The following is a 27,158-nucleotide window of genomic DNA, read 5'->3' on the forward strand; positions in this document are numbered from 1 at the left end:
TGCTCAAACTTCTAACACATGGCAGCTCTACTGACTGAAGTGAGGGAAATGACTTTTTTTGCAGTTTTGTGAACAACTCTACAGCCATTCATTTGGTTAATATACAGTCTCACTAACATCTGGCTAAGGGACAGCAAGAGGTGTTGAAAGTCAGCAGCTGTAAATCAATACTCCACCACAGGGGGCAGCAGTGGACAAGAAAATGAGACCTAAATACAGAAAATGAACCTGTTGATCAGAAGCACAGCTTTACAGCTGCTCAAGTGTCTGTCTAGTCATTCACACACAAAGCTGTGCAGTTTAAATTTGATAGTATGAGCTCTGGACCTCTCTGTGCAGTCAGGAGTGTTGTTTTCACAGTGGATCCCGCTGAAGCCGGGAGGGCAGGTGCAGGTGTAGCTGTTGACGCAGTCTGTGCAGTTAGCTCCATTCTTACACGGGTTGCTCTCACACTCATTGATGTCCTCCTCACATTTTGTTCCCCGAAAGCCGGGCAGGCAGGTACACAGAAAGCTGTTCACCTCATCCTTACAGAGGCCTCCGTTGCTGCAGGGGTCTATGGGAGAGAGTGTTACAATTAGCTCTGCAGTGTCCGGTTGAGTCTGTACTATCACGCATCCTTATTAACAAGTTTGAAGAGGGAAGACTGGGACCGATTGATGAACTTACTGGGCTTGCAGTCATCGATATTGGTTTCACAGTTGCGACCACTGAAGCCTGGTTTGCAGCCACAGTGGTAGCTGCCCAAAGTGTTCTGACAGATTGCTCCATTCAAACAGGGATTCTTCACACACTCTTTGATGTCCACCTCACATGTTTGGCCTTGAAGGGATCAAAAGAGAAACAAAGAGTAGATGTCATCTTTTTTTCAGTGTTAACACAAAACGAGCACATGTGGGTAACAGCATATAGAATATGACATTGATTCCCCCTCCTGAGAACCAATTAAAAATGTGTGGCTCAAGACTTTAGCACAGTACTGTATGTCGGTCAAATTGGTGAGTTACATTAAGTTAGAGTTTTATTATTATGCACAACCGCCACAAATATGATCCCATCACAAAACATACACCCTAATATTAACAGTGTACCCAGACAAAATGTGAAAGCTCTGTATTCAAGCTTGAACTTGAGTTTGAATGTGTGAAAGCGAAACTTTCTTTTAAATGTAACATTTATATTCTAAAAGGGCTTTTCTCTATTAGGGATCCACAAGAACCGTATAGCATGGCACACACATATCTATGCAGGCATAAAAGGTTACCTTGCCATCCTTCAGGACAAACACAAGAGAAGCTCAGGAAGTCCTCTGACTCCTGACACACTCCTCCGTGCTTGCAGGGTTTAGAGCTACAGGGGGCCATCAAGGTTTCACAGTTCTCTCCTGTAACACACAAAATATCCCCTTAAATAAAATACAAGATGTTTTTATCATTTGCTTCACTGTGTGATATCACACAGGAGTCGTGAACTTGGAGATAACCCCACCCAAATGGACACAGAATCATCTTTCAATCAGTGCTATCAGAAGATTTTAGCCAGGTTCTGTCAGCGTTAAGAGGCCTATGGAGACGTGTCTCCATCTGTTTCCACAACGCACGGCTCACACAGGAAGCCGGATCCAGTTTCCGGCCATTGTGTAGCCATTTGCTGTTCTGTGAGACAGGAAGCTGGCAAACAGGAAATGTGTCAAGCCCCCTGTTCCAACCCCGGTACAAGCTAAAGCCTTTTTATTATTTAAAGTCCTGTGGATTCTTCCAAAAAATACAAGACAAATACAAGAAACCTTTGCGTTTCCATCACTATCTGTTCGATCAAATAATAAGTGTGATGACATGAAAACCTTTCACAGCTCTCATCAGGGATGCTAATGTCAAACAGGGGCAGAGGGAGTCAGAGGTTTGATGTCTTTGAGGGCTGAGGAAGTCTTGTGGTTGAACTTTACTCGACAGTTATTTCATCAGCAGCACATTTTTCCTCTCTGCCCTAAAACTTGAAGTACTCAGCCTGTGGAAACAACCCCCAGCAAGGAAATGCCAGAACACCAGGCTAATAAATGGGCGTACTATCAAATATTTTCAACAATATTTTCATACCCGTGTACGGCAGGATACAGTTGCACTTGTACCCTGCGACATCGTCGATGCAGGTCCCCTGGTTGAGGCAGGGGTTGGATGCACATTCGTTGATGTTGGTTTGGCAGTTCGGTCCTGTGGGTAAAGCAGACAATACATTACACACACGCCAGTTTAGGAGAGGGTCAACAGCAGTCCACAGACACACAACGATACTGACCAGTGAAGCCCATGCGACAGGTGCAAACGTATCCACTGGTCATGTCCTTGCAGGTGCCTCCATTCATGCACGGGTTGGATTCACACTCATTGTTGTTGATGTCACAGTTTTTACCACTCCAGCCAGAGTCACACAGGCATTTATAGCTAACAGGAAGAGAGTGCTAAAATCAGAATCATCCTGAGACAGTCAGCTGGGGATTTGGGTAGATGTGTTTATTGGCATTAACTGCTTGGTTGTCTATGTGGATTGCCTCACCCGTTAATCTTGTCTTCACAGTGACCATGGATGCAGGGATTGCTCAGGCACTCGTTGACTTGGGAGAAGCAGGTGGGATCGTGGTAACCGTCCGGACACATGCAGGTAAACCTATTGATGCCGTCGATGCAGGTGCCACCATTGTGGCAGGGGTTGATGGCGCACTCGTCGATGTTGATGTTACACATAGTACCTAAAGAAAAGAGACGGGACTACTTTATGATGTGGGATCAAATGAGATTAAATAACATAATCGTTTCATTAGTGTATAAGCAGTCACTTGGCTTCAATCCACGTGTTTGGAGATCTTAACAGAATTCTCATAAAAGTGTTTCCACCAACTACTGTTACATGATTATTGAGGGTGGCACTAATTCTCCTACCAGAATTAGAGGAAAAAGACAATGCAAACACATAAAGCATGATTTTAAAATACACAATAGCAATGCATACAGCTGCACATAAAGCCTCCACTCAATGTTGCTTATATAGCAATGCCACAAATGTATCAGTTTTCAGAAACATAAGGGATTTGAGGTCCACCTTTGTCGGCCACTTGAAGCACTGACGCCATTCAGGCCAGTGCCATGCATAACATAAAGGCAGCCCATTTAGCTTTAAAGCAGGGACCGGCTTCCAAGCTTTTAAAAGCTCAACTTTCAGGAATCTTTCAGGGAATCTTTTCTCTGGTTCAAATCCCCGGTGACTCTGTGTGGCAGAGTGTGTGCGTGTATGTGTGTGTCCTGTCTTTGTGAGGGAGGGCAGCTCGTGTGTCCTAACAGCAGAAAGCTGGGGACAGGGTGGAGCTGGAAAGTCACACAACTCGAACCTCAGAGGAACATGCTCACTCGCTTGCCATCTGTCACCCCTGCCTTCCATCAGGTCCTCTACTAGTCTGCTCATATTTTCAACCCTCCAATCCAGCACTTTAACACTTATTTGGTTACATACCCATACTCAGGTACTGTTTAGCTCTATTGGCTGCAAAGTTATGCATTGTTGCAAAAGCATAAAATGAAAAAAAGACCTAAGATTTCCTTTTTGTTCTATTTTCATTTATAGATCCAGTGTCCACATATCATATGATTTAAGTCATAGTCAAAGTCATTATTTTATTAGATTTATTGCTGGGATTATAAGTGTAACTATTTATTTCTTTCTAGGAAAAAAGGCTCCCCCCTTTCAATTCTCAATTCCCCGCTTCTTTTCATTTGGTTTTATTTATTTATTTATTTATTACCAGTGTAGCCGGGTTCACAGGCGCATTCATAACCATTGATCTTGTCGATGCAGGTTCCATAGTCGCAGGGATTGCTCTTGCAGTCGTCAATGTTGATTTCACAGTTGATTCCTGGAGGAAATGGAGTTTTGAGTGAGTACAAATTTCATAAGACAAAAACAAACAAGTTGAATCTTCTGCCTGAGCTGTTTACCTGTGGTTCCCTTGGGGCAGCTGCAGACGTAGGCGTTCTCTCGGTCCTGGCAGGTGCCTCCGTTCCTGCACGGCTGGCTGAGGCACTCGTTGATGTTGGTCTCACACAGCCGGCCGGTGAATCCAAGCTTGCATTGGCAGCTGAAGGAGGCCAAGCCGTCGATGCAGGTGCCGTAGTGACACGGGTCAGAGTAGCACTCATTGATATCTGTCTCACAGTGCCTCCCAGTGTAACCTATGAAAAAAAAACATTCCTTTGAATTGAGCCATTCATGTGTGTGGTGTTTGATAATATTTCAGCCATGAATAAAATGTTTCGCATGTGATTCCAGTTTTGGTTAAAGCTGGTATACCTTCAGTACACTCGCAGGTGTACTTGTTGGGCCCGTCTGTGCACTTGGCGCCATTTTTGCACGGCGTGCTGGCACACTCGTCGATGTCTATGTTGCAAGTGCTCCCAGTGAAGCCTGGAAAAACAACAAGAGGCTCTTAATGTGTGCATGTGTGCGTGAAGGAGTGTGTGTGTGTACGTATACAGACATGGCTACTTTGTTCTCACCATTTCAAACCAGTTCCACTCATAATCCTGGACCCATTCTACAAGAGCTCTAAACTAATCACAAAATCTGCATATTAATTAACAACTCTGCAACACTACGAGCTCCCCTTTTTCCTCATTTACTTCTTTTCAGTGCAACTCCAAAGGGAGAGGCGAGAGTGGGGGAACCGAATCGTTTAAAACGAGGGAGTGAGGGAGGGAGGGAGGGAAAGAAATGAGGAAAGAATGAAAGTTGTGAGGCCTCCTGACCAAGGGGTGAGAGACAAAGGAGGGCCTGTCTGCTCAACGCAGCGCCAAACTGAGCCTGTTGCCTCCTTTGTCCCCCGAAGCTTTTCCATCACAATGTGCATTCTCCTGTCTTGCTTTCACCTCTTCCCCACTACCCCCTCCACTCCCTGCCTGCCTCCAAAAAGAGCCAGCCTGACCTTTGACACTGTACTATTAAAACTCTTATTCATTCAAAATCTACCAGCAGGCTTCATCCCTTTTCCTGGAGTTATTCTCATCTCGGATATTCTTGTCTCCCCTCTGTCACAGTCCATGGAGTAGTAGGATGTTGTCTGATGAAGAGATAAATGCACTTCCCGCTTCTGCACCACAGCATCACAGAAACCCACAGGTGGGTCTAGCTAAGCAGGCTCAGTTGTTGCTAGTCTGGCGAGGAAGTATTTATGTGGCGGACTGTGAGCTGATTTCTCCCAGTGGACTATAAATTGGCTGCAAGCAGTCACAACAAATGTGGACGCAGTAACACACATGTGGTGTCCTTCAAACTATGTTAGGAGAAGAGTGACTGGAGTTTCTTCCTATTCAGGGAATCTACTACTACTACAAAACACCTTTTGCTTGTATACAAACTGTGTTTTATAGTGTTTCTATACAGACATATAAACTGAAAAGTAATTTTTAGAGAGCACTGTGAGCTCATAGAGAAACAAAAGGTACACAGAAAAAAGAAGCGGTTATACTCGATAATAACACCTTCATCCAGGTTTCCTGGATGCAAACACAATAAGATATTTCTGAACATATTATAATAAGGTTGGGCTATAAATTAATTAATAAGTCATTTAAAGCTTATCAATGTTAATAGGTCATTTTGTTTTGCCTTACAGATCAGTTCTAAGCAGTGAAAGAGGACACATTTTAGGAGGTTTTTGGCATTTTCTCTTACTTTTATAACTGCTGATAATCAACACCACCCATTTGTTTCATCTCACAATACTTACCGATACACTTTCTATTGATTAGCCCTTTTTTTGTAACCTCCTTACTTTTCACAGAAGATTTTGCTCATGGATTTATGTGTCAAAAAGGGGCAACCATTAATGATTTGTATATGCTTTAAAGCTGATGTGAAAAATGTGAACACTAAAGAAAACAGCCAATATCACAAAGTAAAAAACTTGGTTGAAGATCCATTGTTTCCATACGGAAAGAACTCCCTTCTGTTGGTAGTTTTGTCACTTTTAAGCAGCTTGAACACGCTTTTCATTGGTGCAAAATGAAGCAATTTATTTGAATAGATGTACATTTCCTTGCAGTGAAGCTACAGTATCGTATCATAAAATACAATCCTGACTGTAAAAAGAAAAATCTCTGACTGAATTTATTACCTAGATGCACACATATGTATGTACACACAAAAGGTGAAGCAGAAACACAAGTATGCACGGGCACACACACACACACTCATCACAAATCTCCACAGCCAAGGGATTTATCCCCAGACTTCTGGAATCAGACATTTCAATGGCTCTCAGTGGGGTTTCCATGGCTATTCCATGTACAGAAATGAAAAGGGGGGACCTCGCCTCGGGCCTCGCAACAGGGACAAATTTACATCTGAAGCAGGGCGGTTAATATCCCTCCCCCTGCGGTACCCTTCCTGCTTCTGCATAACGGTCCGTGCGTCTTAACACACATAGCACCCCCACCCATCTTTAAAAACAGCACTTTCACCACCACATTGAGCTGCTTCCTCAAACTCAGTGTCACACACAGTGAGTTTTCTTATGCGTTAAGCTCTTGTGTTCACTCTTCTCTTTTAATTCTAAAGCCTTCTTGTTGAGATGTCTCTTTTTTTCCTTTCTGTCTTTCTATCTTCTTTTCTTTTTCTCTCAACAGGAGGAATCCAGCCGCTCTCCACCCGTGCTGCCTTTGATCCACCCGACTTTGCTATTTTCCCTTCCCAAAAGAATCACTTCCACCTCAGTCATCCCAGTGAAAGAATGGAAAACAACAAAAAAACACCTTCTCTTTTCTCTTTTTCTTCCCGTCTAATATTGACAAGTTGCATTCCTTCACTCTTGAACAAAGCATTAAAACCTCTCGTCCAAATAGTGTATACTGAATAGCATTTTGGGAAAAAACAAAACCAAGAAGCTGCCCTCAACAAAGACAAAGCGGCTCACCACAGCACAGAAAATGCCATTTTATGGAGCGTAGCTGCAGCTCTGCCTTCTGCGCTCATTCAGTCACAATGAAAAGTCTCACTTAGATCCACAAGTTTTCTGCTCAATCATCAGCCCTGATAAAAGGGATGAGAAACTTGCTCAGAAACTTCCTCAAGCCTTTCCCTATAGATTTTTATTTTTTTCTACCTCTCCTCCTCAGCAGCAGTGTTTGTGCTGGGATGCCCGGGCCTGCGTAAGCCTGCCTCAGGGCTTGGATTAGTGCCCGTCCGGAGAGGTGTTTGTGAGTATGTGTGTTTGTGAGGAGAATAGAATGAGCAAGACACAGACGGAGAAGGATCGACCTCTGTGCCCCTCTGGTCCCACCTCGCTCCCCCACCCTCCTCCCCCTCTGCGGCGGTACAGCGGCCTCACCTGTGAGGCACTGGCAGTGGAAGTCGTTGATCTTGTCGATACACTTGCCGTTGTTCAGGCAGGGGCTGCTGGCGCAATTGTCCGTATCGATCTCGCAGAACTGCCCCTCGTAGCCTGGCCAATTAGCAAGAGAGGACCGGGAGGGAGATGGATTGGTTAGACAGAGACAACAAGGTGCGAAGCATTTGCTGCAATATGCAGCTATACTGGACTGTAAGTGCCTAAAAAAAACAAGCATTTAAGGAACAGCAATTAAATTAGTATTGATATACGATATAAAAATATTAAAGTATATTGGGGATCATTTAGTTTAGGTTTATGGTGATTTCATCAAATTGTTTTTTAAATTTCTTACCATGTTTGACAAACAACGCATAAAAAAAACAATTTAAACATATTTCCTCTAAAATGACTTTAATAGAGGTTTTATGGGGCCTTATATATCAATTAAGCATTGCTTTATGATTATGTTTTGTTTAAAAGTATAAAATCCTTCACATTCATATTTTCTTTAAGTTTTCATAGAGTCAGCTGGTATCAACCAACCAGCCAGCACAGTGAAGTAATTTATACTAAAAGCTGGTCAGCTACAAACAGAAGCACTTTTACTTTGTCATGTTGCATTGCCCTATTAAATGACATTACAGTCACTCAGAGCTTCAGAGCAGTCTCACATGTTATTCATCAGACTGTATGGATTTTTGTGTCTAAATTTGACACCAAAATACAAATGAAAACAGGAACAAGGTTAATCAGTAAGTTCACACAATGCTGATTTAAGCCAATCAGTGTCAGATAAATCTCTATGTCGTCTTATCAGTGTTAAATTTGGCATCTACGGTGCACAAGCAGCAAGGCATAACACACCAACAAGTTCACTTAAATCCTTTAGTTCAATTTCACAAAATAACAAACAATTAATAACCTCAGTAGTAAAAAGAAACACGAGTCATCAGAAACTGGCAGCAGAAGTCTACAATTTAAAACGGTATGTCCACTTCAAAATCAACTTATATTGTACAAGGATTTCTCTAAGGATGCCTTAAAGTGTGTTAGCTATGAATTCTTCTCACCTGGCATGCAGATACAGCTGAAGTCTCCTATTTGATCCAGGCAGGTGGCTTCGTTCTGACACGGGTTCGGCAAGCACTCGTTGATGTCCATCTCGCAGCGTGGCCCCACATAACCCCGCTGGCACTTACACTGGAACGATCCCTTGGTGTTTATGCACTTTCCTGCATGCTCACATGGGTTGGAACCTGTTTAAACGAAACGATGCCTTAACTTCACTTCTTTTAGCGGATTATCGTGTACGTAAGGATCTAACAAGCAGCACTTATACTGTAAAGAAGTGACAATCTTTTTAACATGAGATAATTTGGGAAGTTTATTGTTGTTTGACAAAGCTGAAACAAACCCTCACTTGTGTGATTACAGCAATAATACCCCAGAGGGTGTTATTTTCTGCAATTATGGGTAAAATTATGGGTAGCAAAAACCCATAATGACAGGAAAGAATGAGCTTACATTTTGGCTTGTACCAAAGAGTTATGAATGCATGTGTGGGAGCTGAGTTTTTTTTTGACAGTGGCACAGTGACACAATGAATATGGGTGTTGAAAAGTGTCTGAATCTGGACAGCAGACAAAGCATTGGCAGGTCAGCTTGTGGGAGGTTTACCTAATGCGCACTCGTCAACATCCTGATCACAGGATGGACCGATGTATCCCGAGGGGCAGGTGCAAATATGGCTCCCAGTCACAGGGTTGGTGTCACAGTTAGAGCCCTTTTGACACGGGTTGCTGATGCAGGCGTCATCCAGTTGGCAGAGCAGACCTGGCATAGAGTGCACAAGGTGGACTTTGTTAAACAGCACTAAACATCAATCAGTCAATTCTGTCAGTTTAAAATGCATCTTATCCTTATCCTTGCAACACGAGTCTCACGCAGCCAGACTTAAAGCTTTCTTTTTTTTATTGTTTGATTATTTCTTTTTATTTTATCACACAAAGGAAGCTGAATCAATAAGCTCTCTATCTAGCATTTATATTCAAATATACACAATTTGAGGCACTCAGGGCTGCTTAAGTAAAACTGTCATAATGTAATCTTCCTCTCATCTGTAGCCTTCAAAAAACAAATGTGGACGATAAAACCACAGGAGCTACCAAAGATCAGCATTTTAGAATGCCACATTTTCTGGATTGAGCATGTGACAAACCAATGCTGGCTTGGCAGCTTAGTTTTAATTAAATTATTATCAATATTATTATATCAATATTTTACATATGTACAAGCCTGGATAACTGGAGGATTTTCACTTAAGAAACGTCTACATACCTGTGCGGCCGTGAGGACATTCGCAATAGAAAGAGGCTACGCGGTCGTGACAGGTAGACCCGCGGTAGCAGGCGGCACTAGCACAGTCGTCGATGTTCTCACTGCAGTCGTCACCGGACCAGCCGTTCACGCACACGCACTGGTAGCTGCTGTACGTGTTGTGGCACGTGCCGCCGTTCTGGCACGCGTTGGGCATGAGCTGGCACTCATCGACATCGTCCGTGCAGAGCTGACCTGTGGGGGAAAGCAACTTTTCAGATGAAAAATAACCAAATACAGTGGTGATCATATCACATATAGCAGGGCATCAGTGCACAAACCTGTAAATTCTGGTTTGCACTGGCAGTTGTAGGTGTTGACTCCATCCACACAGGTTCCTCCATTTTGGCACTCGTGACCCGGACAGTCATCGATGTTGTGGTTGCAATTTTTACCTGTAAAACCTGAGAAAAACAAGAGAATTATCAGCCACATACTTGAATTTTTTCACTTCACTGTGGGTTCATTGTATCTTTTCTGGTGGAAGAAACCTCAGTTTCTCATTTCTGCTGGTTTCAAAACAAAAAAAAAGGGAGGCACACTTCTCTTCAGTTAAATGTGGTCAACTGTCTTTTCCTTCCCAGGAATAAAAAGCAGCTGTACCCATCTGTGGCAAGATGACATGAAATAACATTCACTCTTCTCTACAGTTACACAAGAGGCAACCACTGGCCTGCACGGTTGGTGTGTTGGGTTATAGAAAACGCAGCAAAACCAGTACATGTCATAACAGCCATTTTCTTACAGACTTACATTCCTGGAAATCTTTAAGGTGGTTCTACACAATTAGAGGCACAGAGTTTCAAGCAATATTGCATGAATTTTGAGTGAATCTATAATAGTTGTATGAAAACTTATGGATGGAAATCTATCAACATGAATGTTCATATAGTTAACCAGCAAAAAAGTTCAAAATTCATTTCCTGATGCTAAAACACTTACAAAGCCCCAATATTTTAAATCCATGTTTGCAAGTTTGCAGAATTCTAATTTTATAAATGATGGCATGTAATCACCCCCTTTTGATGGCTGGAATAATGTGAAATAGGGATGCACAATGATATGAACAGTTTTAAAAGAAATACCATTATAAGTCCAATACTAAGACTGACAATCAAATTAAATCTGCACGAGAGGCTTGCCTAAAGTTTCTGCTTTGTTATTGTTTCATAAAAAGTTTTTAAGTATTTCGTCCAGTAAATGTGCAAATCTGATAGGCACTGCTTTTACCTATGCATCCTACTAAGAGTAGACATTATAAAGTACAAAACCAGTGGTTGGGACGATGTGAAAAATGCTAATTTCTTGGCATCTAAATTTAATCTGGAGATTTCAGCACTAAAGTTCCTAAAGTCTAAACTCGCTTTGCCAAGAGCAATGATACAACACCTGACCTTACCATAACAGAACCTGGCTTTTGAACTTATTTTTGATATTATTCTGGATGGCCTTTTTCATGGAAAGGGTTGCTGATCTGAAATGTGAAAATAGGTATATATTAACAAATTTAAAAAATACGATGTGAATATATGAAATATCTTGGGTTTATAGTGTTTGGAATGAAATCAAGTCCAAATAAATGTAAAAATCTTTTGGCTGATTTTAGGTTGTAAAATGTTAGTTTGACTATGCCATACATTCTCCACATTTATGTGGAAATATATGCTTACACAGATACTGTAATCAGCCAAAAAAAGTGAAATCAATGGCATTTTTGTGCCAACTGCACATCCTCATTCAAAAATGGGGTACTCATAAAAACAGTGCTTCAGCACAGCGCCTGTTGGTTCAAAGAGTAAAAGTATCGCTAACATCCTAGAAAGTGACCTTTGGACTTTTCAAGGAACAGAGGAGGCTGTTGGTGAGATGGGCTGGAAAGTTGCCAAAAAATTAAGTGCATGAATTTCTGAAGACAGTGGAGACAGAGAACAAGTCAGTCTGTGCTAAGGTGAGAGCATACTGGGAAGGACTGTGGTTCCAGCAAGCTTTCCTTCTCTTGAGCATGTGAACCGGATGTTGTCCTTTGACCATTTCCTCATGATAAGCCCAGATGCCTTCCTGCTTGACTTTGTTCACACACAACCCAAACCAAAGCAGAAATACACACGTATCTCCACACACAGAGGACACAACATAAGCAGGATAAGCCCTGCCTTGGATGACATCATTGCTTAACCAGCAAGAAGCACTGATAGTTCAAGTCATTTATTTGTTTTTCAAAATTAATAACCTGACCATAATCTGCGAGGGCGCGACTCATGTCAGCTAACAAACGAGGATCTTCTTCGTCTGCAAAAGCCTTGAAACTTAGGATTGTTCCAGTCAATTACAAAGACGCCCCATGCTGGGTGCTGAAATCTCAGTTTCTAACAGCTCATTCTCATAACTGTATTCATAACATTTTTGGCATTTTTGACTGTCCTGCAAACACAAAAGTTTAGGTGAACGTTTAACAAAGTTGAGCTAGATGTAAGCCCTGTGGCAGGCCCTTCAAGTGGCGCTACAAGAGATCATCTCATCAGCTCAGACGTCCTGTAATGTGGCTCTCTCTTTAGGATTTGATTTACCTGGCACACAGGAACATTCGTAGCTGGTCTCTCCCCTCTGAATGCAGGTGCCTCCATTGTGGCAGGGCGATGGGTTGCAGGGCAGGTAACGGCTCTCGCAGTGCCTCCCCGTGTACTCCGGTGGGCACTGACATCGGTAGCCGCCAACCTCGTTGATGCACACGCCGCCGTTTCTGCAGAGCGGCGGGTTCGTGTTGCACTCATTGATGTCCTGTTTGCATGTTTCTCCGGAGAAGAAAGGTGTGCAGCTGCAGATGAAGAAGGACTCAGTAGAGGAGCAATGCCCACCGTTGGCACATGGATTTGAGGCACAGGCATCGGCTTTTGAGCAGTCTTTACCTGAGGACATAGAGAAATTATGTTCCATCTTGACTGAGCTCCACTTTTTTTCACAGTCTATTCTGAAAGTGATGCAAATCACTGTTTAATAACCTTAAAGTGAACCTTTAGAACAGACCTCGATTTTATAAGTCAATATAAAGCTTTGTAAATCATGTCTTGTTACCTGTCCATCCAGGTGGGCAGCGGCACTTATACGTCTGAAGACCCTCTGGTTCACAGGTGCCTCCATTGCGACATGGTGAGCTGAGACAGACAATGCTGATGGGAGTCAGGCAGCGGCGGTCTGTGTAGCCCGCTCTGCAGGTGCAGTTGAAGTCCACTGTGTTCCCCTTGGAGAGGGCGCGGCACGTGCCACCATTCCTGCATGGTGAGTTGTTGCATGGGTCATGAAGCTGGCACCTGCTCCCTACGAATCCGTCCCGGCACCTGGAGGAAGTGAGAGGTAGAGGTCTATAAAACTGTATACAGGTGTGGATAAGAAGAAGCTGCATTTGTGAGTTTATTATTTATTTTTTATTATTATTTTACATATCTAAATATAAAAGAGTAGCACCTCAAATACTGCTGTGTATATATTGCACTTCCTTGTTCTTTTTTTGTTTCCTCTTTACTGCTGCTCTCACTCTCTTTTTATGTAGATTAAGGCATAATATCAGTTTGGTTTAGAATATACCACCCTAAAACTTTATCTGGCATGTTTGACACAGAAATACACCAAGAAAAAGAACCTCCACTATGGTTACTCAGCATACTGAGAACTGACGCTGAAGTTTGTATTGTTAAGTTACACCAAAGGGGCCTTATATTAACAGCAGCATAAAACAAGTGAGAAAGCGCTGTCCAGACTTAATGATTATGTGTATCTGAAATTTTAAATATTTTCTTTAATTTATTTTACGTATTACTCTGCTAAATTGTTTCCATACGTTATTCATGCCCTTGGCTTTAAAAAATGAGCGGTTGCAATCTAAAGTAATTTATAAGCACTATCTTTATTTATCCAGGCAGGCATTCTCAAGATTAATACAACACAACTGAAGAAGCAAAGATTCCTCCTTTGGGCGTTATTGTGTTATAAATCAGCTATTTGGGATAGAAAGCCCTCCTTTGGAGTTTTTACAGCACAGTAGCACAGTCATGAGAAACTAGCCTTTAAACGACACATTTGTCTCTCTACCGTCACCCCTGTGAACAATGTGATCAAGGCTGTAAAACAGCGGCCTGAACAGAAGGAGGAGGGGGTCAAACTCCTGTGATGTTTCTCACAGGTTGCATCTGAGTCATAAATGCCGCTTGGACCCCAGCGAACAAATGCCCGCAGAGAGGAGAGCCTCAGATCACATAGACACATTCACACATTTCCAATTACAATGAGAGGAGCTGAGGGGTCGTCCCCAGAGGATGTACACGGCCACACACACAGCGCTCATGCACACACCTAGAGGATTTTGTGAGCAACACACACACACACACACAGACAAGGGGAGTATGTTCATACAACAGTTGGGTGTACAATATCGGATGGGTTTGCCTTCTTCACTTCCAAACTTTTGAAAATGATGTTTTTAGACAATAAATAGCCCATCATACAATTAGCAAGTTTGAGCAGGAATGCACACCAAACTGAAAATCAGAATATATAAAAAACTATTGATGTTCAATTATACCCACAACTTTTCGCAGTTCTACAAACAACCCTGCCTTACTGCCACGGTCTCATATTCTTCATGCTAATTCTTCCTTTCCAAAAGTTTAGACACAAGAGAAGCAGCCAGAGAGCTCTCTCGTTTTGACCCTTTTGTCAGCACTCATTCATCCTGAGTACAAGGCATCTATGCCACTGTTTCAGCTGCAAGCCAACATTATGACAACTTCAAAGAACTGTGCCACCACCTCAGCGCTCATTATTCTTTCCTCCACAGAGAGGATTTATTCGAGCATCAGACAAGAGATAAAACGGAGGAGACTGTGGCGCAACTTCTGTTATGAATCATGAAAGAACAGACAATTCCTGCATAGAGGAAAATTACACAGGGAATGCCGAGGTATCCAGATTTCTCCTGTTTTCGTGGTGGGGGATATGTATACGTATGGGGTGTGTTTGAATATTGCCATTTTTTTCCCATTATGAGTAAAAACATCCTGCCCATGTCAAAGTAGGCTTCCCACGACATATAAACCCAAAGTCACTCTAAAATACCTGACCAGAGCCAGCAAGTCTGTTAGCCCTGAGGGGCTGGCAGGACCATGTCCCCAAACATTCCCAGGGCGTACACGCATGTGTGTGTGTGAGCGTATGGAGGGGCCGAGCTGTGGCCCCTCTGCAGTGGCAGGAGTGTGTTTAGACAGGGTCTCCCTCTAAGGGGATTACGCAGCCTTAGGACTGTGGCAAAGTAAAGAAAACATCACATGCTAGTCCGCCTGCTGCATAAACAGTAGCAACGAGTGGTGGCATGTCACCATGTTGACAGTGGAGTGTGGTGCCTCAGCTGTGTGTCTTTTAGCCTCTGATCTTTGAGGTAGTAAGGGCAAACAAGCAGGAGCTCACACATTCAAGTCAATACAAGGGCAAATAATCCAGCAAATTAAATAGCAAAGATATCTTTTTTTTTCAACAAAGATCATTACACCTGCAGCACCGACTCATCATTTAGAGATTAAAACGGCCCTCGCAAAACACTGCAAGGAGCTTTGATTATGGAGATGAAAAGAAGTTTAAAAAAAACAATCATCAATGTGCCAAAGTAAATTAACTGTCTTTATATAAAGTAGGGCTGAGCAATTTTATCGATACTGTCATATACATTGATTTTTTGTTTCCTGATAAAGTATTGATTTTTCAGCCGCGAGTATCGAAATTAAAAAAGATGGTTTGTGATTAGAGAATTTGGATTTGTGTATATGGTAAAACAAGCAGGTTGATGATGTAATATTGATCTTTATTGTTCGCAGGATAGGAGAGGAACCCAAACAGTACGTTTACATATGGAAGACAGAAACCAGATAAAATTGATACTGGATATGCTGTCGACAATTCACATCATAAACATGAGTCTGCGTATGCTGAAGACACGTTTGGGACATATTCGTTTGTTTTTGTTTGTCTGGCGGTGTTGTCCTTCTGGTTCAAAGGACAAACCATCAGTCCAATCAGCGACGGTTCATGTAAAATCACACTGTCCCTTTAAAATCTGTCAGAAAATTATGTAAGTGTATCGAATCGTATCGATTTATTGGCTGAATATCGTGTATCGTATTGTGAGATTAGTGTATCACTACAGCCCTAATATGAAGTGAGTTTATTGTCTTATCACTGATGCAGACTATATAAAAAGCAGAGTGGCTAAAGGCAAATATATACAACACAGGCTCACAGCAAAATGTGAAATAGACAGAATTTTTTACAGACATACATAAAAAAAACTGCATAGAACAAAGTGTCACAACATTTCATGAAATACTGTTGTACTACATCTAAGAGAAGACTAAGTCTGCATTTTTAGATTAAAGAGATTAAAGGATGGAGCTAAACAAGCAACCATCAAGCTGTCAGCTCCCATCCCAACCACAGATTTTTTAAAAGTAATTTGAAATGTGATTGTTTCAGGTGCCATTCCCCGGTGCTTTCAGTCTCTGTTTCGTTGTTGTTTTACACATTAGAAACTACTTGGTTAAGGTTAGGCTATTGTTGTTTCCAGATTTTTTTTTAATCTACTGGCTGGCTGGCTAAAAAAAAATCCCCAAAACTGAGCAGGTTCAGAATTGATCAAGAGCAATCAACCCTAAATAAATGACAGCTTCTTGAGTCTTTCAGAACATTTCCTGCTTTTCTTACAAGTTACACTCAGACATGCTCTCTATATATGTACAAATATGATGATGATCTTATAAATATATGCTCATTTCAAAAACTTTTATAAAATGTATAACACTTCATTACTTAATAGCACCATATGTGCCGCATTTTCCCTCTAATTCAATCTGAAAAGCATTTTTGCATTTGAAATAGTGCAAATTCTTCCACATAATTCATCTGTAAAGGACTGTAGAGGCATGTGTGTGCTGCAGAGTGGGAGGGTTTGGTGGTGGGACTAGGGGGTGGGGTCAGTAAAGAAGCAGCAGATCTGGCTGCGAGAAGGCCAGTCCAGTTAAGCCCCAGCGGTGGCGGGTGCTGAGGTCGTGAGGCGCCACACGAACTCGCTGGAAAAAGGCCGCAGGGAGCAGGTGCGCATGCTAATGAGGAGACAGCAGCTGCTGCCCCGGCTAGTCAGCCCCCCTTCCTCCCCTCCCATCCCTCCTTACGTCTCCCATGACCCCCCTCCCTCCCTGACTCTGCCTCCTTCCTCTCCATCCATGGCATCCCATCCTTCTACTGTCCTCAGAGCATGAAGACAGGAAGGGGTTGCGCACTGCAAAAAATGTCACTAAAAAGAGTCTTTTTTTTCTAACTTAATACATGTAACTGTGATCAAACATATGGTGAATATATGAAAGTTGATTACAGAATCAAGGTTGCTGATGCTGAAAATTGCTATTTTTGTTCAATTTTCAGACAGATCACATTTTTAGTTGGATATCTTTTGCAGTGCTGGTATCTGAATGGCCACCCCCCGTCCTGTGTACTTAGAAGAGAAATGAGAAGCGAGACAGGAGTAGAAAGACTAGGGACAGAGAGCGAAGGATGAGTGGGCTCATTGTTTTTCCTCCCCATTCAGAGCTGACCACAGGCCAGGCATATTCAGCTGTTACACCTCCTCTTTCCTCTCCTCTCCCCCCGTCCTTCTCCTTCCTCTGTCTCCAAAAAATCTCTCTCAGAATCTTCTTTCATTCCTGAACTGCCCCCTTTTTTTCTCATTACTGGTTTCACTTCCTCTATTCAGTGCCGTACATTTGCTGGAATCCAGTCACTCCACTCTGTGCACCTTCTTTCCCTCCAAAATCTACTTACTCCACTAAACCGCCTCTTTTCATTTGTGAGACATCACATTCAGATACGTCTCTGCTGAGTACCACACACTCCCGAAAACTTTCTTCCAAGATATTCCAAGTGGCTCTGCAACCTTTTTCGGTGGTCTTCAGTGTTAGGGGCCAAGCGTAAGGCAAAAGAAAAGCTTTTAATATAAAGCACACACAAGCAATGGGACAAACAAAAGACTTCTGAAAGAAAGGAAACTGGAACAGGCTTGGTTTGGTTTTTCAATGAAAGGGGCAGCCGGTTCAGAAGGAATTTTGCTGTTTACTCTAAAAGAGTCTGCTGGCCTGATTCTTAACCTCAATAGAGACTTGCTGGCAGCCGCACTTTATGGTTCCCTGAAGAGACTCTCGCCAGCTTTGAAACTGGTATCTGTCCTTGAAAAACAGCCCAGAGTCTCACACCGAGGCCTAAAAGACAAACATAGAGCCCCCGCACCCTTACCTCGGAGCACGTGGACGCTCTATCCAAACACACTCCGGCTGAGGTGCTAGCATTAAGTCAACTGTAGCACACGCTGGGCAAAGAATGCTAACAGTTTGCTCTTTAACTTGGCGATAACCTGTCAAATCCAGACTCAGCACAAAACAGCTTTTACAGGCATCAAATTAACTGCCTCGATAAGAGCATGAGTGTACAAAATAGGTGGGTAAGACAAAAAAACATCAACGACTCCTTTATGGAGTCTTCTCTGTTTTCAGTGCAAACAGAGCAAAGCAGCTGCTTCAACAAGAGAAATCTGCTGGCCTGGAGAGTGAGATAATCTCAACAGCAGCAGGTAAATTGGGCTGCTGGAAAGGTAAATAAAGACGACATGAAAAGAGAGGCACAAATCAAAAGCTGAGCAAATATCAGGTGTTCAGAGGCATCGTATAACTGTAGGACAGCAGTGGAATTATATCTGCGGTGAGGCTGATACTGTTATTATCTTCTCTGTCATCCCAACCCAGCAGCCATCATTGTTCCGCTCGGCGCTCACTTCTGGCATGTCTCTTCTTCAATTGCTGCCACAGTAGCCCGTGGCAACAGGTCTGCGCCACCGATAGGACGCATAACAGGGCCGGGCGGCGGCTCGAGCCCGCAGCAGATGTTGTGGTGACATCTGACCCTGGGCCAGGCGTCACTCTAAAGGGGTTTTCCTCAGTGTCGGGCCAATCTGCCATCTGCCATCTTTCTGAGGTCACACGCAGATGAGGACATGTAGTATGTGGGCTACACATGCGCAGTGTATACAAATAAAAAACCTAGAGAGAGTACACAGACTCAGGCAGCTGCATGGGCCTCACTTTGAGTGCTTTTTAAGAAGATTAGTGAATTAGGTTGTGCATTTACTCAATTATGCTGACATATAAAGCTCTGTGGGACACAAACTGGTCTGGTTCTATTTCAGTCAACAACATAATTAGGAATATTCACTGATAATTCTTTATTTCTCCATCTAAATATGCACAAAAGTTAAGACTGCACTGCACAAATGTGTGAGAAATCAGAAAACAGCACGTGCAAAACAATTAATTTTCCAATATGTTGACTATTAAAGTCACAGTGTGTAACAGAAACAAAGATCTACAAGAAAAAATTAACAGTATTATTTAAAACAGTTTCAATTAGTAATTAGTAAAGCAATGTTGATGTTAGTTGTATGTTTTACTTCCTTGGAATGGACTTCAACATGGAAGAAGGGTTACCAATATAAAGGGCACATTAAGGTCGAGTACAGTTCAGAGGATGACGAAGAAGAAGAAAGTGGAGGAATTAGCCTTTATTGAATCTTTTTTGGGAGAAGTTTGAGGGCACAAATTTCCGTAAATAAGAATCACATTTATTACGCATGATTCAACCCCATCCAGACGGAAATCACTGATAAAGAACAAACATCTTCAGAGTGAAAGAGAAGTTATTGTTTTCTCCTCCAACCAAAATAGATGTGCTGCCGCACAGTGGGTGAGCAGCATTTCAGATGGTTGCGGTCTTCAACTTGACTACAAAGTGTCAAATATTGTCACATACAGGTCCTTTAAAAGAGATAAATAAAAGAGGGATTGCTTCATGTTTTAAACCCAAGAAAACCTTAAAGTGTATAATGTATAAGATGTTATAAATGTATAACATTTCAATATAAAAGTGACAAGGTCGTGATCTTAATTGTTACAACTGGAGAGAAAGAAGCAGGCAGGATATACAGAGTCAGAAAGGAAGGACCCGTCCAGACTGACACCAAGAACGTTGCAGTTTTCTTGGTACACTTTTGCAGATATATTGTCATGTGTCATGTCTTTTTCTCAAGCGCTTTCAGTCGGTCAAACAGTGTTAGTGGAGCATGTCTGTACCTCTGACTCCCCCTCCCCTGGTCCCTCCTGTCTTCCCACCACCACTTCTCATTTCCTGGCTGTTTGCTTCTGTGCTTCGGCTAAGTCCCCTTTAGTCTTGTCTGATCTGTTTTAAAAGCACTGCCCAAGGGGCGAGGGGCCTCTTCTCCCTCCTTTCCTCTGCACTTTCCTTTCTCTTGTGCTTTCACAGCAGCATGTACAGCGGCTAACCACGGTGGCAACTTTGCCACCACTGGGGGGAAGTCACCAATAAGATACACTTAAATTTAGCTTCAAAGCCGCAATCTGAACATATTGAAATAAAAATAGCCTTCAGTAAAAACCAAATTTGGCAAAAAAAAAAAAAAATTGGGTTTTTGTTTGTTGTGGAACTGAAGCCAAAATTACCACAGACTCCCTACTGGTCACACAAATTACAGGGGGAACACTCCACCTCTTGCCCTCTCCTTATGTTCATCCGTCTTTTCCTTCCTCTCTAATCGTACAGGAGAGCTGACCTGGCCAGCCCACATCTGGCAGCCTTCATTAGAGACCCTGTGTATTTGGGAGCATTATGGACATAGCTCATGGGAAACAACCAGCTCTCCCAGGACCAAACACTCAGAGTGCGTGAGTGTGTGTGTGTGCGTGTGTGTGTGTGTATGTGAGTGTGTGTTTCATGAGAATCACAGCAGCTCTAATGACTTCTGCCACTGCCTACTTTACAAGGCTGGGAACCACTTAAAGGCTTTCCGGGTGTCTGAAGGTGTATGTGACATAGAACCCTCAGGTTGTTAGGCATACGTGTCAACTTCAGAGTTTAAGCCACAACATGAGAGAAATATCAGAAATATAATATATATATATATACACATTATATCCTACATTATACTTTATATCCTACATATACTTACTTACTCAACATATATTCTTTTTTAGTTTCCTGTTCAATGTGTGTACAGTGAGCCAAATATTCTGTATGAGGGTGAAATTCCACTCTGTATTGTCTAACCAGCCAGTCTGACTCTGCTGTTCAAAAAGATGAACGGAGTGATAAGTCCTTTGATCACAAAACAATCTAGTACTGGCCCTAATTTTCCCGTCCTAAAGTGTACATTGTCTGGAGGTAACAGTTGATACATTAACAGACTCTCAGTGGACAGTACAAACAAAACAAACAAATTTAGTGCTGGGTTTGGAAAGTCCAACCTGGCCATCTAATTGGACCGCTACTTTTTGTCCCAGCATACACCACGTTAGGAGAATCGAGTTAATAACTGAAGTTTGTCCGACCTAGCAATGTGGTGCACTGCAAGAAAATGTTCAACATGCAAGTGTGCAGAGTTCATCAGCCCATTTGAGTCCAGTTGAGTGTATACATCAAGGAGGGATTTCATCCCTACTGCGTTATCTGCGCGTCTCAGCTCAGTTTTGAGAAGCTGGATTTCAGTCAGACTAACATGTTTACATGTATATAAAAGTTTTATTTTGATCAGTGAATTTCTTTTTTCTGGTCTCATGTAAATGTGCTCATTGAGATGAGGCTGCTTCTTACACATAATAGCCTTTTTCTAAGCTGCATTTTGGAAGTTTATTTTCCCTGGACATATGTCAAAGTATCAAAGAAAGATGTATCTGTGTTAGGATTTGAATTCAACTCAAGCTGTAATTTTGCCTGACATATTTTCCTGCACACCTTTGCCCTCCTGTGTTCACACAATTTAAAAACCAAAACGATACTAAAGTCTGATAACAGGTTTTGTATCATCTTTATTTGTAGGTCTTTATTTGTAGTTCAATGCCCTCTTGACCCCAGATTACAAAAACAATAAAGTGTCAGTTTGACCACTGTCAGACAATCATGACTCACACCTTGCTCTTGTCATAAATGGTGCAGCTGAAATAACACATTGCGTAACAGAAACATTGCTTTGTATTGGTGTTACGATCTAAATTTCTTTTTAACGGAACAAACTGCTCTGTTTCCCTACAAAACCATCCCACTCCATTATCCTGAATATCCTGAGAGTGACTTTGTGTCAAGCAGCAACAGTGGCTGAAAGTAAAAAGCACACCTGGCAAACAAAGTCAATCTGTCCGTGTGTGGAGATGAATGGGCACCAACCACAATTAATCATGGCTATTATAGAGCATGCTGCTGTGTGGGTGACTGCATGTCCCTCATAGTTTTTATACTATAACAAACAGGCAGGTGGTCTGGCTGGAGCAAAATAAAAGAAATGAGGAAGTGTAGTTTGGAGTATGCTAAGCGCCTTTGTTTCACACATATACTCACACACACACATATACACACACACATACTGACTGTCAGCGCCTGCGATCAAAGTTTATGTGATTTGTCTTGGCATATGCCAAACGGGGCGGCTCAAATATCACTAATCCCCTGCGCTGAGGTTCCCCACCACCAAGTTGCTTCTTTCAGCCAGAACTCCCCTCTCACCAAGTGGACCCTCGCCAAAGGGAACCTAACACTGGCGGCAGCGGCCATATAAAAGCCTTGCACTATGTGCTTCTCGCTGTGTGATGATATGATCAGATACGGCACCTTTTCTTCCCTCGGGCCACTCCGAGGCTGCTTCCTGACTCTGAATAGTAGAGCAGGGGGGAGCGAAGAGCGTGCGAGGGAGTTAAGATAGACTCATCTGACCGGAGCAAACAGAGGTGCCATTGAAGAATGCCCAGAACCGGAGAGACAAGGGCTCACTTTCATTGAGGTGAATGTATACTGTAGCAGAGACAAATACCAGCAAGGAATTAATGGCTGTGGTTGTTATCGGCTGGATCTTTTGCTCCAACTCTAAGAAATCATCAGATCCGAACTGAGGGGTTTAAGTTCTCACTTTCACAGATCCTAAATGACTGCTGCTCAACCAAAGCCCCAAATATCTTTCACATTCAAACTTCAAAACAGTCAGAAATGGCTGCTTAACACTGCGGCAAGCAACGATGTGTCAACCATGCTTGTCTGATGTTCAACTGGAAAAAAAGTTTACAAATGTTCCCTGTTAAAGGAGACTCAAAAAGCAAAAAGAGGTGGAAATCCCAAACTAGTATGGAAACTATGATTTCATCCACAACGCCTTCAGCTTCAAAGATGAATAAAAAAGAAAAAAAACTTGTTAACAACTGAGTTGATTCATGACAGGATGATGCAGTTTAGGGTTTCTATGCAGACTTGACTAGAGCCTAGAACTAATTTACCTCATTAGTAAGGGGATTTATTCAATCTGTATGTTTGCATCATTCACCAACAGTGCACACTTAAATCCACTCAGTAACTCATCGCATCACTTCGCTATCAACAAGCTGTCATATGAGGTATGCAATCTCTCAGCAGCATCCTTCCTGGCTCGACATCTCTCATCTCTCTGGGCAGAGAGAAGCTCTGCTTCGAGCGGCTTTGATGCTCGCCATCCATTATGCCACTGGAATCTGCCAGATATTTTTCCTGGTCTGGACTGGCTCGGCTCTGTCACTGTACTCTCCTGCTGCCAAGCCTGCGCAGTAAATGAGATGCCTCCTCGAAGCTCTTTGGAGATAAACCTCAGTCAGGGTGTCACTGGGCCAAGCCAGATATGAGGAGCAGATGGTATTTATGGTATGTCAAGTAGGCATCTTTGACAGACTATAAAACAAAAGCACCCAACACCACTTACTTAACCTTAACATAACACTTGAGCTTAAGAGCGGCATCTGTTTGGTTGAGGTGAAACCAAATCATCATTCTTCAAAGACTGAGGAGAGTCCAAGAAAATGGAATCCTCCATTCATGTTTTCATGAGGAAACACGAAAGATCAATCAGAATAAAGTAAATAATAAGCCACTAATTGAAATAGTACATATGTCAAATTCTACTCTTAACATTGTCAGATGTTTGACATCTTTTGGCTTCGAACAGGATCCACCTGTTTGCAGTTATTCTGTTGTTTCCATGTCCTGTCACAACTAGCTGTGATTCTGAATTGAAGTCATTGATCTTGGCGAATACTTAAAGGAAGTTCATGTAAAAAGAATGACATCAGTCAACCTCGTGCTGAGTTTAGGAGCTGGAAAGAGAAGCTAGACGCTGGTTTTAACACGCATCGCCCGGTTCTCTGTGAAGCCCTGTTTACTGGTGTACTAACTTAGCTGAGAACCCAGTAGCATAATCTCTATGATGGTTTTAAAGCAGGGTAAAAATGATTGTGTTCTGTTTTCTCAGGTTAGAGATGAGAAATTATAACTTTACAAGAAGCATGAAGTGGTTGCATCATGCAGGATGTACATTTCACAGTTTGGTCTGAATTCAACTCGAAATAGAAAGCTAACTTTAACTTATTGTTGCTGAACAACACATCGGTGACAGCATTTCAAAACAGAACTGCATACACAACAGAACCCAGTAAACCCCATGGAGTTACATTTAAAAAAAGATCACCACTTGAATCAGATGGAATCTAAAAGTGTTTGTTTATTAATTAATTTTAACACTGCAGCATGAAATGATCTAAATGACCCCTTTCTGACAATTTGCCCATTTTTTGGCAACCTTTGAACTTTTTTCCTGCCCCTCTACTGCCACAATGACAACTCACACAATTAGAAAGAAACATTGAAACACACAAACACACTTTAAGCCCTGTGTACCCGCTCAAAACTTTTCAAAACCACGACTATGCCCATGTCCGTGTTTAATTGGAGACGGCTGAGGAGGACAGTGCATCGGCACAATGATGGCTTTGTGGGTCATTCAAGAGGGAGGAGGGGGGGTGTGAGTAAGGGGTGAATACACGACCAGACCAAATTAAGATGTGGCGGGGGGCCAAGATGGTTGCCCACTTGTTGCAGTCCCGAAGCTTTGACCTGGCCGGCTTAATCATGGAGCGGTCACAGAGCTCTATGAGATGACGCTGGCTGCTGCTGCTCATGCCAAAGTGGATATACAGCTAACAGGGCAAGATCCCGGGGAAAAAGCATGAGACTTGTTGGTGTACACATGAACTAGAAACACATATGTGTGAAATTAACCTGTCTCAATGTTTTTAGTGAGTTTACAAAACATCTATTCTCAGCCATCTGTCTGGGGCAATCAGAGAGAGTGAGCACTGAGGGCCATTGAGGAGGGGACACAATCCCAAGAGAGAGGAGGGGGTGGTAGGAGGACGGGGTTTGAGGGTCTCTCTGGGAAGCCTCACCCAGATTAGTCACACAGAATTAATCGCAGCACAGAACAATGGTCGCCGGGCTTCTGGCAAACCCAGCTGTCGCTCCATGAGAGAAAAGAAAAACAAGATTTAGGGCTACGAGAGTTTGGCTGGAGAGTGGAGAGTTTGGTGGCAGTAATGCACACACTGAGTATCTCATAGTGACCCCTGTCCTCATCAGTGTCCTCTCATTTCTGTCTCAGCCCTCCATTTGACCATTTGCCTCCTAGAAATAGCACCAGCGGTATAAGCACTCCCCCCCTCAGAGCCTTCACGTGGCAACCAAAAATCTCAGAGTAATTTCACATTCCACAATCCCACATTTCAACTCTTCCATAAGGGCATTTGTCATTAATTACTGGTTAGGATGGCAAACTCCGATGTTTAACTTACTTGCACTCTCCATTCCCATCTTGAGTTGCTTCACACTTCCCCTGGTTCAAACATGACTCCGTGGGCATGGAGCATCTTAGACCTGCAAATAAAAGCGTTACTACATGTGTATTTGGCTAAAACTCTTTGGAAGCCTGAAGTTATTTACAATGTGACACATTTATGATGAAATGCAGTAGACAGCATTCCAAATTTTTGACTCTCGAGGGCATAAGAAATTACACCAATGTGGAGTGTCAGTGTGACTCTTGCCACTTTAAAAGTGCAGTTTTTGTGGTTAATACAGGACTTGACAGTGACTTGGCAGCAGTGTGCTCCTATAAGCAGCTCTCCAGAAAGAGTTTGAGCCATTTGGAGGGAAACACAGCTTTCCAATTCTATTAGAAAAAAAAAAAGGGACAACTCCGGATCCAAAGTGCAGAGGCTTGCGTTTACACTCTAGTGAGAAAAAGGTTTTGGTGTTTGCTGGGAAGGTGGATTAACAGTTGCCTGAGTAAAGTAAAGTAAAATGCACAAACCGGTCCATGAGAGTTGCTGGGCTCATGAAAATACATTGTTTTAATGGCAACAGGTGCAAGACATCATGAAAGCAAATCTAAAGAGGGAACATATGTGGAGAGCTTAAGAAATGTGCAGGACGCGTCAAAGATTAAAGATTAAATCCATCATCCATCCAAAAGTTAACGAAACTAAATATTTTCTTGTCTTACTGAGGTAGCAAACTACTGAAGGTTTCCCACAACTCACCTCGTGTTATTCCTATCAGCGACAACAGGAAAGTTAGTCTGACAAACAAAATATGCATTCCTTCTGGTTTAAAAAGATTGTACAAATCCACGTGTTTTTTTCATAGATCCGATATAGTGTCTTCCTCTTCGACAGGTAAAAAAAAACCCTTTCAGTTCATCCTAGAGTAGGTCCAAAGAGAGAACAAGCAAAGCGGACTCCGTGCATGAGATGTTGACACTTCAAGTCCTGAGTTAGAAGTGATTTGAAGGGACTCAAGTCTCAATCCGCTGCTCAGCATTGAGGGGCGTTATTCTTCCACAGACACACTAACAATCACACAGTTGCTCCCCAGACAGGCGCAAGCTGTGAAACTTGATTAAGAGATACCAGGGAAGTTTGTTTTTGAGTCCCCCAGCGGTTTTCCCACATAGTGAGGGGTTTATTATCACTTCTGGATCATCAGTCCAGCGGTTTTTTCATTTTCATCAAGCCCGTGGAAGTTAGCCGAGCTTTGCCCTGAAGTCCCGAAAAGCGCATTAAACATACTAAAATAAACTTTACTAGATAAACCAAAGTTTCCGCTGAATGAAGTTCAGAATGTCTTTATTTTACGATAATGCAACCCCTAAAAACGTTCAATTATGTTCACTTGAGTCTTCATCAGCGTTTCTATGCACACTTTTACGTTTAATCGTAGAAAATGTTTTGAAATATCCCCAAAGACTTCCTTAATTTATCCCCCAAGAAAAGCTATGGTCGCTTGAGGTGTTACCTTTTTGGAAAAAAGAAAACGCGAGGCAGGCTTTTTTGTTTAAAATGTATATATGGCTTATAAAAATATGATGAACATTAGAAAATAAGAACTTAGAAAACTGAACTATGCAGAAATT

At 42.4% G+C, this 27,158-nt stretch overlaps 1 protein-coding gene across 2 annotated transcripts in view; it reads right to left on the minus strand.

Annotated features, from left to right (window-relative positions):
• The window catches only part of notch1b (notch receptor 1b), a 40,362-nt gene extending 13,756 nt beyond the window's left edge, over positions 1 to 26,606 (minus strand). For both annotated transcript variants that reach the window (XM_072387463.1, XM_072387462.1), the window contains exons 1-18: positions 26,287 to 26,606; positions 25,540 to 25,621; positions 12,824 to 13,086; positions 12,319 to 12,657; positions 10,033 to 10,155; positions 9,713 to 9,946; positions 9,053 to 9,208; positions 8,446 to 8,631; positions 7,373 to 7,486; positions 4,339 to 4,452; positions 3,987 to 4,220; positions 3,794 to 3,904; positions 2,554 to 2,746; positions 2,296 to 2,441; positions 2,097 to 2,210; positions 1,265 to 1,384; positions 670 to 822; positions 328 to 556 (exon numbers count right to left, since the gene is read on the minus strand). In XM_072387463.1, the coding sequence (XP_072243564.1) occupies positions 328 to 556; positions 670 to 822; positions 1,265 to 1,384; positions 2,097 to 2,210; positions 2,296 to 2,441; positions 2,554 to 2,746; positions 3,794 to 3,904; positions 3,987 to 4,220; positions 4,339 to 4,452; positions 7,373 to 7,486; positions 8,446 to 8,631; positions 9,053 to 9,208; positions 9,713 to 9,946; positions 10,033 to 10,155; positions 12,319 to 12,657; positions 12,824 to 13,086; positions 25,540 to 25,621; positions 26,287 to 26,344 (2,969 nt within the window). In that variant the 5' untranslated portion in view covers positions 26,345 to 26,606. The remainder of the gene's footprint in view (positions 1 to 327; positions 557 to 669; positions 823 to 1,264; positions 1,385 to 2,096; positions 2,211 to 2,295; positions 2,442 to 2,553; positions 2,747 to 3,793; positions 3,905 to 3,986; positions 4,221 to 4,338; positions 4,453 to 7,372; positions 7,487 to 8,445; positions 8,632 to 9,052; positions 9,209 to 9,712; positions 9,947 to 10,032; positions 10,156 to 12,318; positions 12,658 to 12,823; positions 13,087 to 25,539; positions 25,622 to 26,286) is intronic.
• Positions 26,607 to 27,158: the final 552 nt, after the last annotated feature.

This window comes from Leuresthes tenuis, unplaced genomic scaffold (assembly GCF_036924035.1).
Source record: "Leuresthes tenuis unplaced genomic scaffold, fLeuTen1.0.hap1 SCAF_6, whole genome shotgun sequence".
Classification (NCBI taxonomy): domain Eukaryota; kingdom Metazoa; phylum Chordata; class Actinopteri; order Atheriniformes; family Atherinopsidae; genus Leuresthes; species Leuresthes tenuis.